Below are 20,988 nucleotides of genomic sequence, written 5' to 3'. Positions count from 1 at the left end.
ACAATTAGGACCAATTTATAGATTTTGTCTCTAGCTGTGTGAAAAGACCCTATCTTCTAATAAGAAACACGAGGAAAATGCAGATGGGGAAAATATGGCTTACTCAGCATCTCAAATATAATAAATTATAACAAGTCCTTTGTTTCCTTGAGAGTTGAATTGAAAGCTACACTTCTGATTCAGCTTTCTGAGGAAATGCAAGATCTAGGGAGCCTTCAACTTCTCTTTCATAAAGACCAGTGCATAATTAAGTATGCCACTTAAAACTAAAATTATAAGCTCATTAGAATAAATCTCTGAAACACTTTGAAAACTTTGCATTTTGACAACATGTAAGGACTGTTTATACTTTTGGGTAGTTGGTGTTTTGGCCAAAAAATGGGTAAAATACTTCAGGAGTGGATTATATCTTGTGTTTTATTTTACATTTTGTTCATCCTTGAAAATTTAAATTGTTTATGTTTTATAAATGTATAAAAAATAGCTACCTAGTGATGGAGTTTGCTTTGAAATTCCTTGAAACCATATCACTTCTATAGATCTTGAATCTTAGGGATCTGAATAACTAGAACAGAAATCTAAATGAAATAAATCAAATTTGCTCATTTCCCAAACAAATCTATGCACTGAGTTCCTTCTTTTGCCAAGTTCCAAATCTTAAATTACAGGAATTGGTAGATTATGTTTTAATTTTAGCCTTAAGGCTAAAATTGCCCTAAGAGTATGTATTAGGAAACATCTTGAAGAACAAGATAAGGAAAAGACTGGATTAAAATGTATGGCAAATGTTATCAGTAATTATTTCTGGGTAATGAGATCATGGCTGATTTTATTTATTTTTAAAAGAAGTTATTTAATCATGAGAGACACAGAAAGGCAGAGACATAGGCTGAGGGAGAAGCAGGTTCCCCTTGAGGAGCCTGATGCAGGACTCTATCCCAGGACCCCGGGATCATGACCTGAGCCGAAGGCAGATGTTCAACCACTGGGCCATTCATGTGCCCCTCATGGGTGCTGTTAATTGTCTTCATCTTTCTTTTATTTTTATTTATTTTTTACTCCACCCCCCTTCATTTTTCTTTTAGTTTCTAAAAACGGGCAGGTATTGTTTGTATAATTAAGAAAAAGTGGCGTGGCATGTCAACAAATATTTATTGAATACATGTTTAGGAAGACAGGTAAGTGTAAAATGTAATCCCTATCCATACATAGGGTGAAGCTGGAGTCACACATTGTAAATAATAGTACTGTGTATTTTTCTGTGCTGTGCAGGGTTTCCTCCCCAAATAACTAATAGAATAATAACTAATAATAACTAATAACAAATAATTAGAAAAATCTGTGTGACTGTGATGCAGTGTAGAGTTAGAAACGTTATTTTAGGTGTGAGGGAAAATACTTTGAGAAACCGAAGAGAAGAAATACGAGTTGTGTTCAGTGAGTTCACTAGGTAACTGGAAAGGGAGAATGTAGAAGGAAAGAATTTGTAGATTGAACAAATGGACATATTCAGAGAACTTTTGGTAGAGCTGTGCATGGATGAACATAAGATACAAGAAAGACTGGTGAGAGGAGAGGTAGGAGAGGCTGGAAAGGTTAAGTGCCGGATCATGGCAGATCTTTCTCATGCCATGCTGAGGAATTTGGAATTTAACTCTGTGCGGTAGAGAGCCCAAACCTTTAAAGGTGTGTGTGTGTGTTTAAAGATTTATTTATTTTTTTAAATTTTTATTTATTTATGATAGTCACACACACAGAGAGAGAGAGGCAGAGACATAGGCAGAGGGAGAAGCAGGCTCCATGCACCGGGAGCCTGACGTGGGATTCGATCCCGGGTCTCCAGGATCGCGCCCTGGGCCAAAGGCAGGCGCCAAACTACTGCACCACCCAGGGATCCCCCAAGATTTATTATTTTTTTTAAGATTTTATTTGTTTATTCATGAGAGATAAAACACAGAGAGGCAGAGACATAGGCAGAGGGAGAAGCAGACTCCCTGCAGGGAGCTGGATGTGGGACTTGATCCCAGGACCCTGGGATCATGATCTGAGCCAAAGGTAGATAGATGCTCAACCACTGAACCACCCAGGCGTCCCAAAGATTTATTTATTTTTATTGGAGAGAGGATGCACATACGCATGAGCAAAGGTGAAGAGGGGCAGAGGGAGAGAGAAACTCAAGCAGACTCTGCCATGGAGCCTGACAGGGGACTCGATCTTAGGACTTTGAGATCATGACCTGAGCCGAAACCAAGAGTCTGATGCTCAACTAACTATGCCACCCAGGCACCCCCCAAACTCTTAAAGGCTTTAAGTAGGAACGTAACTCGAAGTGGTCTTGCCCTTTCAAAATAGCAGTTTAGAGGCAATGTGGATATTACATTGGAGCAGAATGAAACTAAAGTCAAGAAGATCAGTAGATGAATGTTATAGCCATGCAGGCAAGGAAATAGGGCATAAATGAGGACAGTGGTAAGGGAGTAGAGTACACAGATTTGAGAGATTTGGGAGCTGGAGTCCATAGGATAATAGTGTTGGAGGGAATTAGGGAAGAAAGAGGATTCTAGAATGATGATGAGGTTTCTGGATTGGATACCTGGGTGAATGGGTATGCCATTAACAACAACCAGAACACACATGCATGCACACATGCTAAACTGAAAACGCAGAAGTAGGAACAAAATGGGTTTTTGGTTCTTTTAGGATATCTAAGTATACTTAGCCATAGGCTATAGGAGTCAGTTGGTCAAGAGAGTGATTTGGGGTTGGTGAGATTTGAGAGCTGTGATAGGCTGAAGAGTGCCCTCCCAAAAGATACCCATGCCCTGATCCGTGGAACCTGTAAATGTTACATTGCAAAAAAAGTGGGGAGGGGAGATGTCTTTATAGATGGAGAGATTGCATTATCCAAATGAGCCCTAAATGTAATCAGTATCTCTATAAGAGGGAGACAGAGGGAGGTTTCACATGCAGAGGAGATGATGATGTGAAGTGGAGCAGAGAGATCTGAAGATGCTGGTCTTAAAGATTGGAGTGATGTGGCCACAAGCCAAGGGATGCTGGTAGCAACCATGAACTAGAAGAGGCAAGCGATGGATTCTCCCCTAGAGCCTTTAAAGGGAGCTGATGCCTTGTCAGCACCTTCATTTTGTCCCAGTGATACCAGTTTCTGACTTCTGGCCTCCAGAATTCTGAGAGAATGTGTTTCTGTTTTTTAAGTCAAACAATTTGTGGCAGTTTGTTAATAACAACCACAGAAAACTAATACAGGAGCTGATAGCCTCGAGTTTATAAATAAAAGTAATGGATGTGAATGATTTCACCTAGAGAGGATGCATGGAAGAAGGAAAGAGAAATGAGGATAGATGTTTCTGTTATCTAGTACCATCCAGAAATAAGTGATTTTGAATTAAAGAGTATTTTGTCAACTGAATACAAAACTTTGTGATTATTGCCACTTTTTTAGTTGATAAAAAAATGTCTTGATGGAATACTACTACTTTCCTTTGTCTTTTGTATAAAATGTTGAACCGTGTTGACAACTCTTAATGTCCATTGGGATATACTTCATTTATATTCTAGTCTTATAACTCTGTCTTTGAAATCTGGATGTTACTTTATATTCCTTTTGTTCCAAACCAGAGAGAGATTTATTAGTTTCCTTTTCTATATCCTCTGTTACTTCCTTCTTCAAGAGATTTCTTAAATCTATCATTGTCCATTTCACAAACAGGCCCTTATCATCCCTGCTTAGTTTTCTGCAGCAAAGTTTTAGATAATTGTTCTATCTGCAGGGGGTCCATTAGAAGCATTATAGACCAGTCTTCTTTATTTTTTTTAAAGATGTATTTTTTTGCTTTAGAGAGAGAGAGACAGTGCATGTGTGTGTGGGGGGAGGGGCAGAGGGAGAGCATCTTCAGGCAGACTCCTCGCTGAGTACAGAGCCTGACATTGGGTTCAATCCCATGAGATCATGACCTGAGCTGAAACCAAGAGTTGGATGTTTTAACTGACTGAGCCACCTAGGCGCCCCAGATTTTCCTTCCCCCACCCCCCACAATAGGCTCCATGCCCAGCGTGAAGCCCAATGCAGGGCTTGAAGTCAGGACCCTGAAATCAAGAACCAGAAGGCTGACTGACTGAACCACTCAGGTGTCCTAAAGCAGTCTTCTCTAAATAGCACAGTGTGTTACTACTTCTCAAGAATCTACAGTGATAACCTATTGTATCCCAATACAGTCTGAATTCTTTTGTTTGGATGTCAAGGTTGTCTGTCATTTGCCTCACAAATATCTCACATTACTTGACTAAGACGTACATATATTTCCAAGCTTCTCTTTTAATCAGGCCACGTTTATCATGCAGCAAAATCACTGAACTGGATTAAGGAATGGGCCAGCTGGGCTCCTCTCCAGTGTCGATTTCTGAAGGTTCTCTGGAAGTGTAACAGGGAGAAGAAATTGTCTTCTAAAAATCCTCTCATAAGGAGTATTATCTGTGGTATTGGGGAATATTTTCCTAAACTGTTTGGGCTAGAGCCTGAGACCACCAATGGGCATGGGAAAGTGCCTGCTGAGGTGGGTAATTCTGGTTAGTCGCAGGGTCTTTTGCTGAGTCAGGGACTCCTGAGTTTAGGGCCAGAGATGAATTATTCAGGACCACTTCTTCCTTTCTGTTTTCCCTTCTCCCTTAGCACAAATTTCAGGCTTCTTGCTAAGTAAATGTTGAACACATATTTAAAGAGTGTTGTTTTGAAGATGTATTAATTATTAGCCTACCGAGGTTCCAACGTGTCTTGGTCTGGTCTTGTAAAACTTAAAATACTCAAAGCCTTTTCTCTGCCTTGGTTTATATTGTGTGTGTGTGTGTTCATGGGTTTTTTTTTTTTTTTTAAGATTTTATTTAATTATTCATGAGAGACACACACACACACAGAGAGAGAGAGAGAGAGAGAGGCAGAGACACAGGCAGAGGGAGAAGCAGGCTTCATGCAGGGAGCCTGATGTGGGACTTGATCCCCGGTCTCCAGGATCACGCCCTGGGCTGCAGGTGGCACTAAACCTCTGTGCCACCAGGGTTGCCGGTTTTTTGTTTTTTTTTAAAGATTTTATTTATTTATTCATGAGAGACAGAAAGAGAGAGTCAGAGACACAGGCAGAGGGAGAAGCAGGCCCCATGCAGGAAGCCGGATGCGGGACTCGATCCCAGGACTCCAGGACCACACCCGGGACTGAAGGTGGTGTTAAACTGCTGAGCCACCCGGGCTGCCGTGTTCATGTTTTTAACCCCTGCTTAGAAAAAGGTGCTCTTCCTTCCTCTGTAACGGAAAACTTTGAGTCCAAAGTATGTTGACATCTATGGTTTTGTAATTAGAGAAAGCTCCTACTCTAACAGGAACAAATGAGTCCTGTTTAGAGGATTTGGTTAAGTATAGAGCATGCATTCTCAACAGGGGTGATAATTACTTAGGTATTTACTGTGGTTTGTGACCCTCCAAAGCTCAGTGCTACCTTGCAAAATCTTATCCTTTTAGTTTTTATACTTTGTGTTATGGGGAAAAATTGAATTAAGTTGAATTATTAAGTTAAATGTAATTTTAGTCCTTAGAGTAGTGGTAAATGAAAATAAAGTTTGGGAAATGCTAGTGTAGAGAAAGGGAAAAGATGCTGCTAAATAGGTTTTATTTTTGTTACAAGAAGTCTCACACTGAATTTTTTGAATGAGTTAATCCTTTTTACCAGTCATTTATTAGTAAAGTGCTTTGCTGGGTTTCATTGGGTAGAGAAACATAATGGTTCTATACATGTAGAAACTTAATCTTATTGGAGGGAAAGAGACACACAAAAAAGGAAGTAATAAATTATAGTAAATACACTATAGAAGATGTCCCAATATGGTGTGACAGTTGCTGTTCTAGGCAAAGGCAAAGATTACTTAATCAGAAATGGTCAGAGAGGTCGAGTTCAGGGAGAATCTAGGAACTTTAGCTACACTTTGAAAGATTATACAGGATTTGAATAGACGAAGAGGGTAAGCATGGTCCTGATTAAAATAGCATTTTGATTTTTGTGACTTTTTGTGATAATACTCAAATGTGAGACTGTATGAGAGCTAGGGAGATTATAACTACTATTCCTAACTGATCTAAAGAGAGTTACTTTTGCAAAAATTTAGAGTTGCTTATTTTTATTTCTGTACTTCAGACTTCTTGTTATCCATGCAGATCTTCTAACTTGAGCCCAACACATTTATTCTTATCTTTTAATAGATGTATTTTCCAGGTAGGAAGGCACCCCTTTTAGACTACTGAAAGAATTAAAGTTTTAAGTAATGGTGTCAGATTTTCCCCTAAGCATTTTATATGCTTAATCTCATTTAAGGATTCCATAAAAAGTACTTACCATTTCCTTCCTGTTTTACAAATGAAAATTGTACACTCAGATATTGTAAATAATTTCTTCAACTTGACACCTCACCTTTTGAATGGCAGAGCAAGGGCTGCTTAATACAGAGCCTGAGTCCTTTGATTAAAAAAAAAAAAGTCTAAAAAACCTTAACATTGAGATTGTTTTTTGTAATGAGAGACCAGTTTTTGTTCCTAAAGCCTTGAGTTCACAAAGGAGAAAGGTAAGGAGGTGAAAACGAAGAGTGAAGTAGATGATATGGAATTGGTGCTCTGCTTTCTTAGACTTAATAGCTGCTGTGTTGGGAGGTTGAGTAGCGAGGGTTAATAGCAGGCAGGACTATGGCAGCTGCCATCCTTGAGACCATCTGGTTCTGACACTAGCTTTGTTTCTGCATCTCAATAATAATGGAATTGAATATATTTTAAGGTCTACTGTTTGATCCCAAAATGTTAACTGAAAGACCCCTGTCTTAGAAGTACTTTTCTGAAAAAAAAAAAAAAAAAAAAAAAGAAGTACTTTTCTGTGCATTGGATTCTATAATGCTGTTTCATGCTGGTAGGAAAAAGGGATAGGTGGTCTGTTGTGGGGATAGTTCATCTGAGATGGCCATTCACTCCAAGAATACATGCTGTTATAAAAATGACAGCTCCAGTTGTGAGGTGTTTGAAATCGAGGGCCTACATAGAGAAGGATCAGAACTTTTTGTCATATCTAGAAGTAAGAGTGCCACTGGATTATATTTCCCATTTGTTGATATTGATTTACTGTATGTGCCTCTAACAACTTACAAAGTAGGAAACACAAACAGCAAAAGCAATGAGAAAATGATTTATGTCATGAGGAATAAATTGCTATGTAGTTAGCAAAAGAAATGGAAAGTGAATTGTGAATTTAAACAAGTTACTGTTGTTTGCTTTTGAAATTATAAAAAAGATACATAGAGACGATGAAGTAAACATTTATATGTCACTGAATATAAAATGGTAAAACTTTTTGGAAAGTGGTTTGGAAGTATGTATCATGAGTCTAGAAAGTGTCCTTTGACTTGAAAATTTGTTCTGAGATCATGTTAATCAGAAAAGAATTGGGAGGGATACAAAGTGCACATAAGTGTTATTACTACGTGATTTGTAATTTGGTACGCATAAGTGTTATTAGAAGTGGTGGTACCTCTGCAAGATGAAATATATATAACCATTAGAAAGAAGGCTTTTGAAGATTTATAAGAATATGGGAAAGTTCTTGATACATAGTTTACAAAAGCAATGAATACGCTTATATACTCATTTATTAACATGTCAGCTGTAGTTAATGCTGTCGATCCTTCCCTCCTTCCACATACAGACCCCCCCTTCTCAGCCTTAGGTGTTTTATCTTCCTTCCTTGCCAACTATTCTTAATCTCCTTTGCTGACTTCTTTCTCTTTGCTCCCCTAATGTAGATGTTCCTTAGGGCTTAGTACTGGATCCTAAACTTTAACATTTTTTATTTTTTAAACTAACATACAGTAAAATCAGCTCTTTTGGGCATATGCAGTTCTATGAATTTTAGCCCATGCATAGATTTGTGTAACCCCCACCACTGTCAGGATACAGAATAGTCATCATTTCTCCCAGAAGCCCATTGTGCTCACTTTTTTAGTTACACCTTCCCTACTCCTGACCCCTGGGAACCACAATGGTTTTGTCTTTTGGGAAATATATGTTTTCAATAACGGCTTCTTTGGGAAGCTCAGCATAATGCCTTTGAGGTCCGTTCGGGTTATTGTGTGTATCGGTAATTCATTCCTTTGTTATTGCTGAGTAGTATTCTATTGTATGGATATACTACAGTTTGTTCATCCATCCACTGAAGAACACTTAGATTATTTCCAGTTAGAGACAGTTGGGAATAGAGCTGCCATAAGCATTCATGTATAGGTATTTGCTTAAATGGAAGTTTTCATTTCTCCACGACAATTACTTGCAATAGTGGTATTGCTGGATCCTATAAGTGACGTTTTATAAGAAATTGCCAAATTGCTTTCTAGAGTGGCTATACTATATGGCATTCCACCCACCAATTTATGAGAGTTCCAGTTGGTTTGCATCTGTTGTAAGCACTTGGTATTCTTAGTATTTTTAGGTTCATCACTCTAATACATGTATAGTGGTATCTCATTGTGGTTTTAATTTGCATTTCTTTAATGGTTGCTGATGTTGAGTATCTTATTGGTCATTCTTGTATTAATTTTGGTGCAGAGAGTTTTTGTCCATTTTTTTTTTTTAAGATCTTATTTATTTATTCATGAGAGATACATAGAGAGAGGCAGAGACACAGGCAGAGGGAGAAGCAGGCTCCATCCCAGGACTCCAGGATCATGCCCTGTGCCGAAGGCAGGCGCTAAACCGCTGAGCCACCCAGGGATCCCCATCTTTGTCCATTTTTAAATTGGGTGGTTTGTTTTCATACTACTGAGTTTGAGAGTTCTTGATATCTTCTGGATATATATCCTTTGCCAGATATAAAATTTGCAAATATTTTCTCCTGTCTATAGCTTATCTTTTGATTGTCCTAATGATATCTTTCAGAGAACAAAAGTCTGAATTTGCTTTTTGTTTATTGCCTTTTGTGCTTTAAAAAAAAACTGCTTTATTGAGCTATAGTTTACATTTCATAAAACTTAAGTTTTAAAAGATGTACAATTCAGTGATTTGTAACAATATACATAGTTGTGTAACTCTCACCATAGTCTAGTTTTAGAGCATTTCCATCACCCAAAAAGTTCCTGTGCTATTTTATAGTCAGTTGGCATTCCTACCCATCCCAAGTAACCACTCATTTTGCTTTCTGTCTCTATACACATGTTCTTGTGGGTATTTCATGTGAAAGGAATCATGCAATATGTAGACTTTAAATCTGGCCTTTTCCACACAGCATAACGTTTTTAATGCTTTATGGAGATATAAATTGACATATAAAATTAACCCATTTAAAGTGTAGGACTCAGGCCAGCTGTGGCTGCTCTCCCAAGACAAGCAGCTCCTCCAGGCAAGTAGTTCTGTGTTGGGAGCCACGTGTTGTGCTGGACGTGCCAGGAGAAGCGGCTGCAGGATGAGGTGGTAGCCTTTGACTACCAGTCCAAAATGCTGGCTTTAAAATGTTCCTCTTCCAGTGGAAAGCCCAACCATGCAGACATCTTGCTCATAAACTTACAGTATGTTTCAGAAGTGGAAATAATCAATGACTGAACAGAGAAACCCCTTCTCCCCTAGCTTCATTCAGTGTTAGTAAGGTTGTAAAACATTTTAGAGATGTGGAAAGCCAAAAGATACTGCACTGTTCACAAGCCCAGCCATCAGAGGAGGAGGCTGCCCTTCATCCTGGGTCCACACACACACAGGACTCTTCTAGCATCCAGCCAACCAGGCGATTGTGGTGGCTTCGGTAGATGCAGGCCAGAGGAGGGAAAGGATCCTATATTTCCTGTTGGTGCTTGTTAACAAAGATCTTAGACTTGAACAAACAAAACACCCAACAAAACAGAATAGAGAATAATTTAAAAGTTGAAACATTATTTGACTAACAGACTTTGGTCCACCATGTCCCCTTCACCGCACCCTTCTGGAACAGTCACCTTAATTTTATTTTTGAAAATTCCTTTCCTGCTCTTCCTTTTCACCTCTGACTCTCCTAGTCTGTCCCTGTCATTCTGCTTTTATAAGTGGCTACACTTGCCCTCTGAGTGATGGAAAGAAACTTTTATATCTCCTCTTCCAAAATAAAAGTAACAAGCTGTGATAGATGAGACTAGAGCACCAGACAGAGGTCTCATTTTAAATTTGTCTTTTATGAGATGCCTGAGTGGCTCAGTGGTTGAGGATCTGCCTTCAGCTCAGGGCATGATCCCAGGGTCCTGGATGGAATCCTGCATCAGGCTCCTGGCAGGGAGCCTGCTTCTCCCTCTGCCTATGTCTCTGTCTCTCTCTGTGTCTTTCATGAATAAATAAAATTTTTCCAAAAAATTGTCTTTTTCACTCCTCCCCCCTTTTTTTTTGCACAGGGCATGGCTTGAATTAGTTTTCTCTTAACTTTAAATATATATATGAAAATACATATTAAAATGCTCTCTAGGGATCCCTGGGTGGCGCAACGGTTTGGCGCCTGCCTTTGGCCCAGGGCGCGATCCCGGAGACCGGGATCGAATCCCACATAAGGCTCCCAGTGCATGGAGCCTGCTTCTCCCTCTGCCTGTGTCTCTGCCTCTCTCTCTCTCTCTCTCTCTCTCTCTCTCTCTGTGACTATAGTAAATAAATAAAAATTTAAAAATAAAATAAAATAAAATAAAATGCTCTCTAAATATTTTCTGCTTCGTGCAGGTCTCTTTTTACTAATCATGGCTGCTCTTCCTACCTCATCCCTTTGAAAATAAAAACATTTATCCCTCCCCACCACCTCTAGCCAGGCAACTAACTTGACTTGGTTCACAGCAAGAATCTTCTGCAGCACTCTCTATAGCCAGTGTTTGCAGGCAGGATTCGGCTTTGAGAGTGCCTGATGGCTTTTTAATCTTTAACTGTGTGTGTACCAGTCTCATATTTGGCCAGAACCTCAATATTCTCCCCCTGCCTTTTGTCTTACTTCATGGTACTATAAGAACTTCTTCACCGCTCTCCTGTCTCCTAGATGGGAGAGTCAGCTGCCCTGTCTCCTGTGCCCTCTGTAGGAAGAATTATTTTGCATGGCATGTCTTAGCTCCTTCTTAAAGGATTTTTTTCTTCTATAAGAAATCTGGAGCCCATGGATGCCTCGGTGGCTTAGCAGTTGAGTGCCTGCCTGTGGCTCAGTTTGTGATCCCAGGGTACTGGGATTGAGTTCCACAGGAGCCTGCTTCTCCTTCTGCCCGTGTCTCTGCGCACCCCCCCCCCCCCCGTCTCTCATGAATAAATAAATAAAATCTTCAAGCAAGCAAGCAATCTGGAGCTTACCTCTCCTGGTCTCTCAAAGTCTATATCCAGAGGCACTAGCCAAGGAGAAAGCTTGAGTGACCTGTAGTTTCTTTTCTCCCACCAACTTCCTGCTTTTATACCCTTCCCATCTCCCTTAAATTTTATAGGCTTACGATAGTTTGTATGTGCTCAGCCGATGGGCAGAAAACCTGGAGAGAACTTCTGAATTTTAGCCCACCAGTTTGTCTGATTTGACTAACCTGCTGAGTGTGAATACTGGCACCTGTTGCCCCAGTGCTTTCAGGTCGGTCCAGTGGGGCAGAGTGTGCCACCAGCTGAATGCCAGGCACCTAGTGGAAAGTGGGTGATGCTCATGTGACTGGTTAGAGCTTTGGGGGTGGGATGGGGGTTAACTACTATCTTTTTGGTCATGATTTCTTTCCTTTTTTTAAAAAATTAAATGGATCAAAATAAAGTGTATGATTCAGTGGTTTTAGTATATTCAGAGTTCTTCAATCATCAATACAATATACTCTTAGAATATTTTCATCACCCCAAAAAGAAACCCCCTAGCCATTGGCAATCATTCCATATTCCTCCCCACATCCTGACCCTCGGCTACCACTAATTTACTTTTTGTATCTGGATTTACCGGTTCTAGACCTTTCATCTAAATGGAATCACACAACATGTGTTCATTTTGACTGGCTTCTTTTACTTGGCATGTGTTTTCAAGGTTCATGTATGTTATATATTAGTATTTCCGTTTTATTTATCCATTCAGTAATATTTTGGTTGTTTCCACTTTTGGCTATTATGAATAATGCTGTGAAGGTTCATATACAGGTTTTTGTGTGGACACATATTTTCATCCTTTTATTTTTAACCTGCTTCTATGTTTGTATTTGTTTTTTTTTTCTATGTTTGTATTTGAAGTGAGTTTCTTTTAGATAGCCTCTAGTTGGAATATACATATCTATTATGATAAACCACCTTATAATTATATTTTGACCATTTTCATTTAACGTTAGTCATTGATGTTTGGTTTTAGGTCTGTATTTTATTTTTTTGTTATTTCTTTCCCCTTTCCTGTTTTCTCTTGGATTATTAACATGCCTTTTTAGTACTCCATATTCACTTATCTGTTGCTTCTGACCATATCTCTGTGGTTTTTCCTGTGGTTGCTGTAGGGATTTTAATATACATATTGAACTTTTCACACTACTTTGAATCCATATTTTGCTGCCTCAAGTGAAATATGGGAACCTTACCATCATATAGATTTTTCTTTTCCCTATGTTATAATTGTCATATATTATATCTACATGCATTGAAAGGTCCCTACAGATGATGCTACACTGTATGCTTCCAACCATCCTATATTAAGAACTTGAAGAGAAGAATAGTCTATTTACCATCTTTATTTTTCTTTCTTTATTTCTAATGACCCAAAATTTACTTCTGGTATAATTTCCATTGTGTCTGAATTGAATACTTTTAAAGCAGGTCTACTGGCAGCACGTTCCTCCCTTCAAATGAAAATGTCTTTATTTTATCTTCATTTCTAAAGGATATTTTCTGTGGACAAAGAATTTTGAATTGACAGTTTTTCTCTAAGCACTTAAGATAATAACGTTCTTTCACTTCTTTCTAGCCTTTATGGTTTCAAGTGAGAAATCCACAGTATTCAAATCATTGTTCCCCTATAAGCATGATCCTGCACGTCTGTCTCTTCCTAAATGATCTCACCTAAATTAATGGTTTTATTTTTTAAGATTTTATATATTTATTCATGAGAGAGACATAGGCAGAGGAAGAAGCAGGCTCCCTGCTGGGAGTCTGATGCAGGACTCAATCCCAGGACCCTGGGATCATACCCTGAGCCAAAGGCAGATACTCAACTACTGAACCGCCCAGATGCTCCTAGATTCATGGTTTTAGATGTCATCTATACTTTGATGTCTGTAGCCCAGGATCTTCTCTGAGGTTCAAAATTATATATCATGGTGTTTAATTTTCTCCCTCAAATTTACTTGTCTAGTGGAACTTTTGATTTATACTATTATTGCTTTTGAGTAATTTACATGGCCATCTGCCCATTTGCTCAAGCCTGTGACTTGGCAGCCATTCTTTAGTTTTACCCTGTCTCTTCTTATATCCAAGTAATATGTAAAGCCTATCAATTCCATTTTGGAATTTGGATTTTTAAGTTCTTCTGCTTTGTCTTCATGACACCATCCAAGCCAACTGGAGCCCATTCCTGAACTGCTACATATTTGCCTATCTCTAATTTTGTTTCTTATCAAATCCATTTTTTTAACCCGGTAGCCAGAGTGGTCTTTTATAAAATGGGAGACAGAATATATGACCTCCATGCTTGAAACTGTTCATAGGATTTCCATTGTCCTTGGAAAAGAATCCTTATGTGTTTGATCTGGCCATATGGCTGCTTCTATCTTACTAACTTCTTTTCATGCTCTTCTTCTGACTTTCTCAATTACAGCCACACTTTTCATTTCTTCCGCATAGCAAGTAGGTTTTTTCCTGCTTTCAGGATTTTGCACTGGCTGCATTATCCCTGCTTAGATTCTTTTGTTTTTGGCATTTGCTTAAGTGTCACCTTCTTTTTTTTTTTCTTTTTTTTTAAGATTTTATTTATGAGAGAGCATGCACATGCGCGCATGAGCTGGAGGAGGAACAGAGGAGAGGGAGAAGCAGACTCCCCCATGAGCAGGTAGCCTAGCGTGCTAGGGTTATGACCTGAGCCAAAAGCAGGCACTTAACCAACTGAGCCACCTAGGCACCCATCATCACCTTCTTTAAAGTAGTGAAATTCCTCCCCCACTATCTTCATTTCTTATGGACTTTATTTCTTGCCTAACCCCACTATCTTCATTTCTTACGGACTTTATTTCTTGCCTAACCCCTGATATTTCCTGCCTAGTGAAGTGCTTTGCAAATAGTAACCACTCAAGAAATATTGGCTGAATGAATGAAACATGCAGATTAAAAGGGCCAAATGCAAAGGTATCAATATTATTTTAATAATTTAACAAGTGGAGCTGTAGAAATGGGTATGTGTTGTTGTCTATTTATATATAGTTCCCAAATTTTCTATAATCATGTGTCACTTTTATAAACTGAAAACAGAGAATTTTAAAAATGAGAACATGTCTAATAGTTTTGTTGAGTTTAATCTTGGGTTTCATATATCATTTTTTGGTTATTATTTTTGCATGCATTCTTTTTCATTTTTTCTTTAAAATGTTTAAAAGCTATTCAGTTGGTTAGATAGTTAAAAGCAGCATAGAATCACAAAAGTATTCATTTTCTTTATACTATACTTTTGTCCTGTCTTAATTTTTCTAGCTTTTTTTTTTTTTCAACCAAGTTTTTCTAGCTTTCTGAGTTGTAACTATTGGTAATTTGAAGAGCAGATTTACTGACTAAATAGTAAATTATATGATATGGAATATAGATTTGTATAGAATATGGATTATGCAGCTCCTTTTCCTTATTTTTTTTTAGATTACTGAGGGAAGGAGAAATTTAACCTGGTATTTGAAACATTGAGTCATTAAGTGACATAACTATTAGTCATTTAACTCTTGCTTTATTGATGTTAACAATACTGACTTATAAAGGTTAATTTCATTGAAAGTATAAGCTTTATATTTTTAAGTGGTTAATTATCTATGTCAGAGACATTCTTTCTCTAAGGTTACGTTATAGTTTTGTTTCAACTCTGTGGAAGTCCTTGTATATTATACTTTTTCTCTGTTTCCTTTATCGGCCTGAAACCTAGCACAGTGGCTGGTACATAGTAGGTACTTATTAAATTTTAAAAAAAGATTTTATTTATTTATTCATTCATGAGAGACACAGAGACAGAGACATAGGCAGAGGGAGAAACAGGCTCCCTGCGGGGCCCAGGACCCTGGGATCATGCCTGAGCTGAAAGTAGATGCTCAACTGCTGAGCTACCCAGGTGTCCCAATGCTTGTTAAATATTGATCCATGAGTGTTCTTAACTGTACAATTAGAAACATTCTTGTGTTATTTTTATAGATTATATCACTAAATAATGTATTATTTGCAAATTTTACTAGTTTAATTCTCAATAAAGTACTCTCATTTTCAGATTTTTACATTTATTTAACTTTGTTCCTATATATTAAAGATTTGGCTTTTGCTTTTTTAAAAAAATTTTTTAGTTGTTTATTAACAGAAAAACTATTCCATAACCCAGTGTTTGTGTTTCATAGTTCAGGAACACAGGACAGTCAGTGACAAACTTCAATGGAACACAACCCAAAGAAATTCTTTATATTCCACATTCATTTTGCACTCTGAAAGAAAGATGCCAGCCTTCTTTTTTTTTTTTTTTTTTTTTTTAAGATTTTTTATTTATTTATGACCGACACAGAGAGAATGACAGAGACACAGGCAGAGGGAGAAGCAGGCTCCATGCAGGGGGCCCAATGTGGGACTCGATCCCAGGTCTCTAGGACCACACCCCGGGCTGAAGGCGGTGCCAAACCGCTAGGCCACCGGGGCTGCCCAGATACCAGCCTTCTTCATCTCCTCAAAATCTTTCATGGAATCATAATTTCTGTAGAAATCTGCATATGCCTTCTTTCTTGGTTCGGCCACAGCAAACTTATAGAATGCTGCAAAACCCAGGGATACAGCGAAGGCTCCAACAATATGAAATCACAGATGTTTGGCCAGAAGGCCTCGCATCTGAGGTTTCATCAAAACACTTGAAGTCATGGTAGTTACTCTCCTCAAACCCAACGTCCTTCCTAACAGAAATGGACCGGCTTTTGCTTTTAAAAGTTTTAACATTTAGAAGTTTTCAACACTGTCATGCTATTTATTTTTTAAATTTTATTTATTTTAATTTTTTAGAAGTTTATTTAAGTGATCTCTATATCCAATGTGGGCTCAAACTCACCACCCCAAGACCAAGAATCACATGCTCTTTTGGGGCGTCTGGGTGGTACAGTCAGTTAAGCGTCAAACTCTTGGTTTCAGCTCCCTGCGTCCAGCTCCCTGCTCAGTATGGAGTCTGCTTGAGATACCTTCTCCCTCTGTCCCTCCTGCTCCTGCTCTCTATTTCTCACTCTCTCTCCAATGGATAAATACATCTTAAAAAAAAAAAAAAAAGTCACATGCTTTCTCAATGGAGACAGCCAGGTGCCCCTAAAATTTTATTTATTTTTTAAATTGAAGTATAATTGACACACTAATGTTGCATCAGTTTCAGGTGTACAACAGTGATTTGACAAGTACATATGTTATGCTGTTCTCCCCACAAGTGTAGTTATCATCTGCCACTACACAGTGCTATCGTAATCCCATTGATTGTATTCTCTATACTGTACCTTTTCATCCCTGTGACTTATTTATTCCACAACTGGAAACCTGTGTTGCCCACTCCTCTTCACCCATTTTGCTCATCTCCCTACCCTTCTCTCCTCTGACAACCATCAGTTCTCTGTATTTATGGGTCTGTTTCTGCTTTTTGTTTGTTTTGTTTTTTAGACCCCACATTTAAGTGAAATCATGTGGTATTTGTCTTTCTCAGTCTGACTTATTTCACTTAGTATGATACCCTCTAGGTCTATCCATGTTGTCACAGTCATGCCATATTTTAAACCATATTAAGCTGTAGAGCCAAAATGTTAGTGGAAGGCATTTATTGCCTGGCTTCTGTGCTCATGAATCAGATTGTAACTATTTCTTTGACTTTGGATTTGTGGTTACTTGAGCTAATTTAAGTGATGCAAAAGATGAGTCTCCTTAGGGCGTTTCCTCTTTTAAAAGCATATTTGGTATTTTATTGTAAACAGGTTTTCTCCAAGGGAATTTTTCTCTACAGGCTTACTTCATCATCCATTTAGGAACAAAATCCCATGTATATATATTGATCCCTGCGTATTTTTATTATTTGTTACTCTTCTGTGTGTTGGTTTTTATTTTACTTGTTTTTTGAAAACGTTCCCAAAGGTTCTTCTGAAGAACCGTTCTGACTCAGTCTTTGCTGATTACTAGACATTTTCCTGTAGGTTACTCTCCACCCACTTTGGGACTTGTAAATTCTTAACCTCCTATTGGTTTCCTCTGGCCACTGAGTACATGAATAAATGCCACATGCATGTGGTATTGCTTGTCAGGGAGTGGAATTCTAAGACTTCCTCTACATAGAACAGTTTAACTTTTGTGCTTCAAGGCAGAGGAATGGTCCTTGGAACAGTCCTGCTTCCACCCAATAGTTATGGCAGGGATCAGGACACATCGTCACTTTGCTGCCTGTGTAGTAATGAAGCCTCAGAAACTGCTGTACCCAACTTGACAGGTATGGTTCAAAAGTGATAGGTTGGGGAAGGAGAGAGAATCACAGTAATCAAGTGTGAGTGGAGATTTCAAAAAAGTTTTCTCAGCTACTGTTACTGTCTTCATTGTTGGCTGGTGATGTTTTATGTGCTTTTTTTCTGGTATTTCATAGTAGGATCTCAGTAAGTACTTACTGAAAGAAAGAATAAATGAATAATATGTAATATTTTGTGATATTAAGATGTATATGGCCTGATATGAAGAGTTAAGCTATATTGAGAACTGTTGAATGATTTATCCAACCACCTTACATAGTTCTTAAAAGAGGTATTAAAAAGTAGTAGCTTCTTAGAGAATGTGCAATCAGATAAAGTAGAATTCTGGCAAGATAAGGTTTTTAGAATGCTTGGAAATAAATGCCTTAACTGAAAATTTTTTATATTTATTTCTCCAGTTCCTTACCTGACAAATTTCTAATTAAACTGATAAAAGTTTTTGAACAACTAGTTGGTGACAATGGTTTTTAATAAAATTAAAAATTAAATTTAGGAATTATCTCTGAATTTGAGTCTTATTCTGGATTTTTAACTTGTTTAATCCTGGTCACTTGCTTTGTACAAACTGCTTTGTTTTGCCTTATTTTTATTGTCTTCTGCAAGTCTATTGGAAAAAAGTAATAAAATTACTTAATAGTCCTATTTTTGCTACCTGGGTTCTGTATTGCATAAGTGAAAATTGAGTCTTCTGTTGTCTTATCTGAAGCCCATGATCTACCTCAATAACAGCGATTAATGAAAGATTAACCCACTAAAGTACCCAATACATAGTAGTCACCTCACATTGTTTAAAAAAAAAAAAAAAAAAGCCATTCCCAGCCTTCACACTTGCATTTGAGCAAAGTACATCTGAATCATCCAGATGTGTCTGTTTTAGGCCGATGAGGAAAGTGGCATAAAGTAGACCTACTGGGTAACACTGTGACATTTACTTGCTCTTCCGATAGCCCACCCCCCTTTTTGCTTTTATTCCTTAGCTTGTTTTCTTGCATTTAGTTCTTTAACTCTTTATGATTCAGTACATGTTCATACTTGGCCTCAGGAAAATGTTAGGATGTTTTTTGTCTTTGAAACATTTTCCCTTTTGTTTGGTGCTAGCGGATAGGATGGTGTTTAAGTGGATATCCTGTGCAGACAGATTGTGCAGGAAATTGACCCTTAGTTCTATGAGAACAAAAGCATGAGTGGGAAAAAAGAAAAAAGGAAGGAAATAAGATCTTTGACGTGACCGAAAAGAAAGGGAGTGGGGAATGAAAATATTATTTTCCAAGTCATGGTTCTTTTAGTACTTTGGCCTCGTAAATTACTTTTATCCCGTATTTGTTATTTTGTATATTTGAGAAATGTACAGTATTATTTGGCCTATATACATCTTTTAAAGTTTACCAAGGGGTGCCTGGGTGGCTCAGTGGTTAAGCGTCTGCCTTCGGTTCAGGTCATGATTTCAGGGTCTTGAGATTGAATCCCACATCAGGCTCCCTGTTGGGGTTGGGGTGTGTACTTCTCCCTCTCCTTCTGCCATTCCCCCTGCTTGTGTTCTCTGGCTCTATTTTTCTGTCAGATAAATAAAATCTTTAGAAAAAATAAAGTTTACATCAAATTGTGCTTTTCGCCTTTTTTCAAATAATGTGGTTTTTAAGAAGCTGAACTTGCTTTTAGCAAACCTCCTCTGAACTTGATGGAGCTTGTCTCCAGTACAGATGAATTGCATATTGTAGACATGTCCTTGCACGTTGACAGCCTGTCACTCTGTCGTCAGTGCACAATTCCTGCTCATCAAAATTTAAGTGCTTTCTCTGAAACCTTTTCTGATCTAGAGTTTTGTTTTTTATTCTGTCGTCTTATAGCGGTACAGCATGTGAGTGTAACAGTACACAATTCATTTATTTAACAAATGTTTTTTGAGAGATTCTCATATATATATGCACTGTTCTGGGTGCTTGGAATTTATCAGTGAATAAAGCAGACAAAAATCCTTGTCCTTATAAAATTGATATTTTAGTTGGAGGGAGTGAGATAGTAATACATGAATGTAATAATAAGTAAATTATATTGTTTGTGATAAGAGCTATGGAGAGAAATAGGGAAGGAGACATGGGGGGATGTGGGAGTGTTGTCAGGAATAGCTGTATTTTAAAATAGGATAGTCAGAGAATGCTGTACCAAGCGGGTTCACATTTGAGTGAAGTATCACGTAAATGTCTTAGACAGAAGTATACCTGCCTTGTTCAATCAAGTAGTAGCAGGGAGGCCAGTGTCCAGAATGAGGTAATCTAGGGGAAGAGCACAGACAAGTAAAGGCAAGACAAGTTGTGAAGAGCCTTGCAGGCTTTTGTAAGACTTTTGCCCTTTTACTCTAAGGTAGGGAGTCACCAAAGAGTTTGGAGCAGAAGAGTAACACAATCTGACTTACGCTTTAAAAACTGGCTGGTGGGCAGCCCTGGTGCCCAACAGTTTAGTGCCGCCTTCAGCCCGGAGCGGGGATCTTGGAGACCCAGGATCGAGTCCCACATCGGGCTCCCTGCATGGAGCCTGCTTCTCCCTCTGCCTCTTTCTCTCTGTGTGCCTCTCATGAATAAATAAAAACTGGTTGGTGTGTTAAGAATAGAGAATAAGGAAGGATAGAAGTATGGAAATCAGGAGCGTGGTGAAACTCAGTACAGAGATGAGGGTGATAATTGGGTGGTGGTGGTGGAGGGGGTTAGAAATGGATTAGATTCTGGGTATATTTTTGAAGGTAGTGCCAATAGGATTTCCTTATGGATTAATTGTGGCATGTGAAAGCAAAAAAAAGGAGTCCTGAGTGATTCTGAGGTTTTTCATCTGCCCCCTTCCCCTGCTCCCTGCTCCATCCCGGCCGGCTTTATTGGTATAATTGACATAAAGCATTGTGTAAGTTTAAGATGTACAGTGTGGTTGATTTGATACTTACATATTGCATGATGATTACCACCACAGCATTAGTAAACGCCTGCATCACATCACATAATTATTTCTTTTTTTGTGGTGAGAACACTTAATATTTGCTCTCAAGAGTAATATAATAACTTTCAAGTATATAATACAGTAGTAATATAATCACTGTGCTATATGTTAGATACCCAGAATTTATTCATTTAATAGCTAGAAGTTTGTATTCAAACTTCAAGGTTTTTGGCCTGAGCAGCTAAAAAGAGGGAATTGCCATTAACTGAGTTAGGGAATTCTGTCGGTGAAGGAGATTTGGGGGAAAGAACGGAGAGTGGTTTCTTGTAGTAAGTT

The 20,988-nt window shown here is 38.3% G+C and overlaps 1 protein-coding gene and 1 pseudogene across 6 annotated transcripts in view; one reads left to right on the top strand and one right to left on the bottom strand.

Annotated features, from left to right (window-relative positions):
• The window catches only part of ABL2 (ABL proto-oncogene 2, non-receptor tyrosine kinase), a 118,865-nt gene that overhangs the window by 66,365 nt on the left and 31,512 nt on the right, over positions 1-20,988 (top strand). For 2 of the 6 annotated variants that reach the window (XM_041754674.1, XM_041754650.1), the window contains exon 1: positions 17,380-17,693. The exons of the other annotated variants lie outside the window; for them this stretch is intronic. In XM_041754674.1, coding sequence (XP_041610608.1) covers positions 17,576-17,693 — 118 coding nt within the window. In that variant the 5' untranslated portion in view covers positions 17,380-17,575. Of the gene's footprint in view, positions 1-17,379; positions 17,694-20,988 lie in introns of those variants that run through there. 6 annotated transcript variants of the gene reach the window in all.
• On the bottom strand, positions 15,814-16,105 carry LOC121490755 (annotated as a pseudogene).

The sequence above is a fragment of the Vulpes lagopus genome, chromosome 1 (assembly GCF_018345385.1).
Source record: "Vulpes lagopus strain Blue_001 chromosome 1, ASM1834538v1, whole genome shotgun sequence".
Classification (NCBI taxonomy): Eukaryota; Metazoa; Chordata; class Mammalia; order Carnivora; family Canidae; genus Vulpes; species Vulpes lagopus.
Note: the sequence above shows the minus strand (reverse complement) of the source record. Positions and strands in the feature narration are given on the sequence as shown.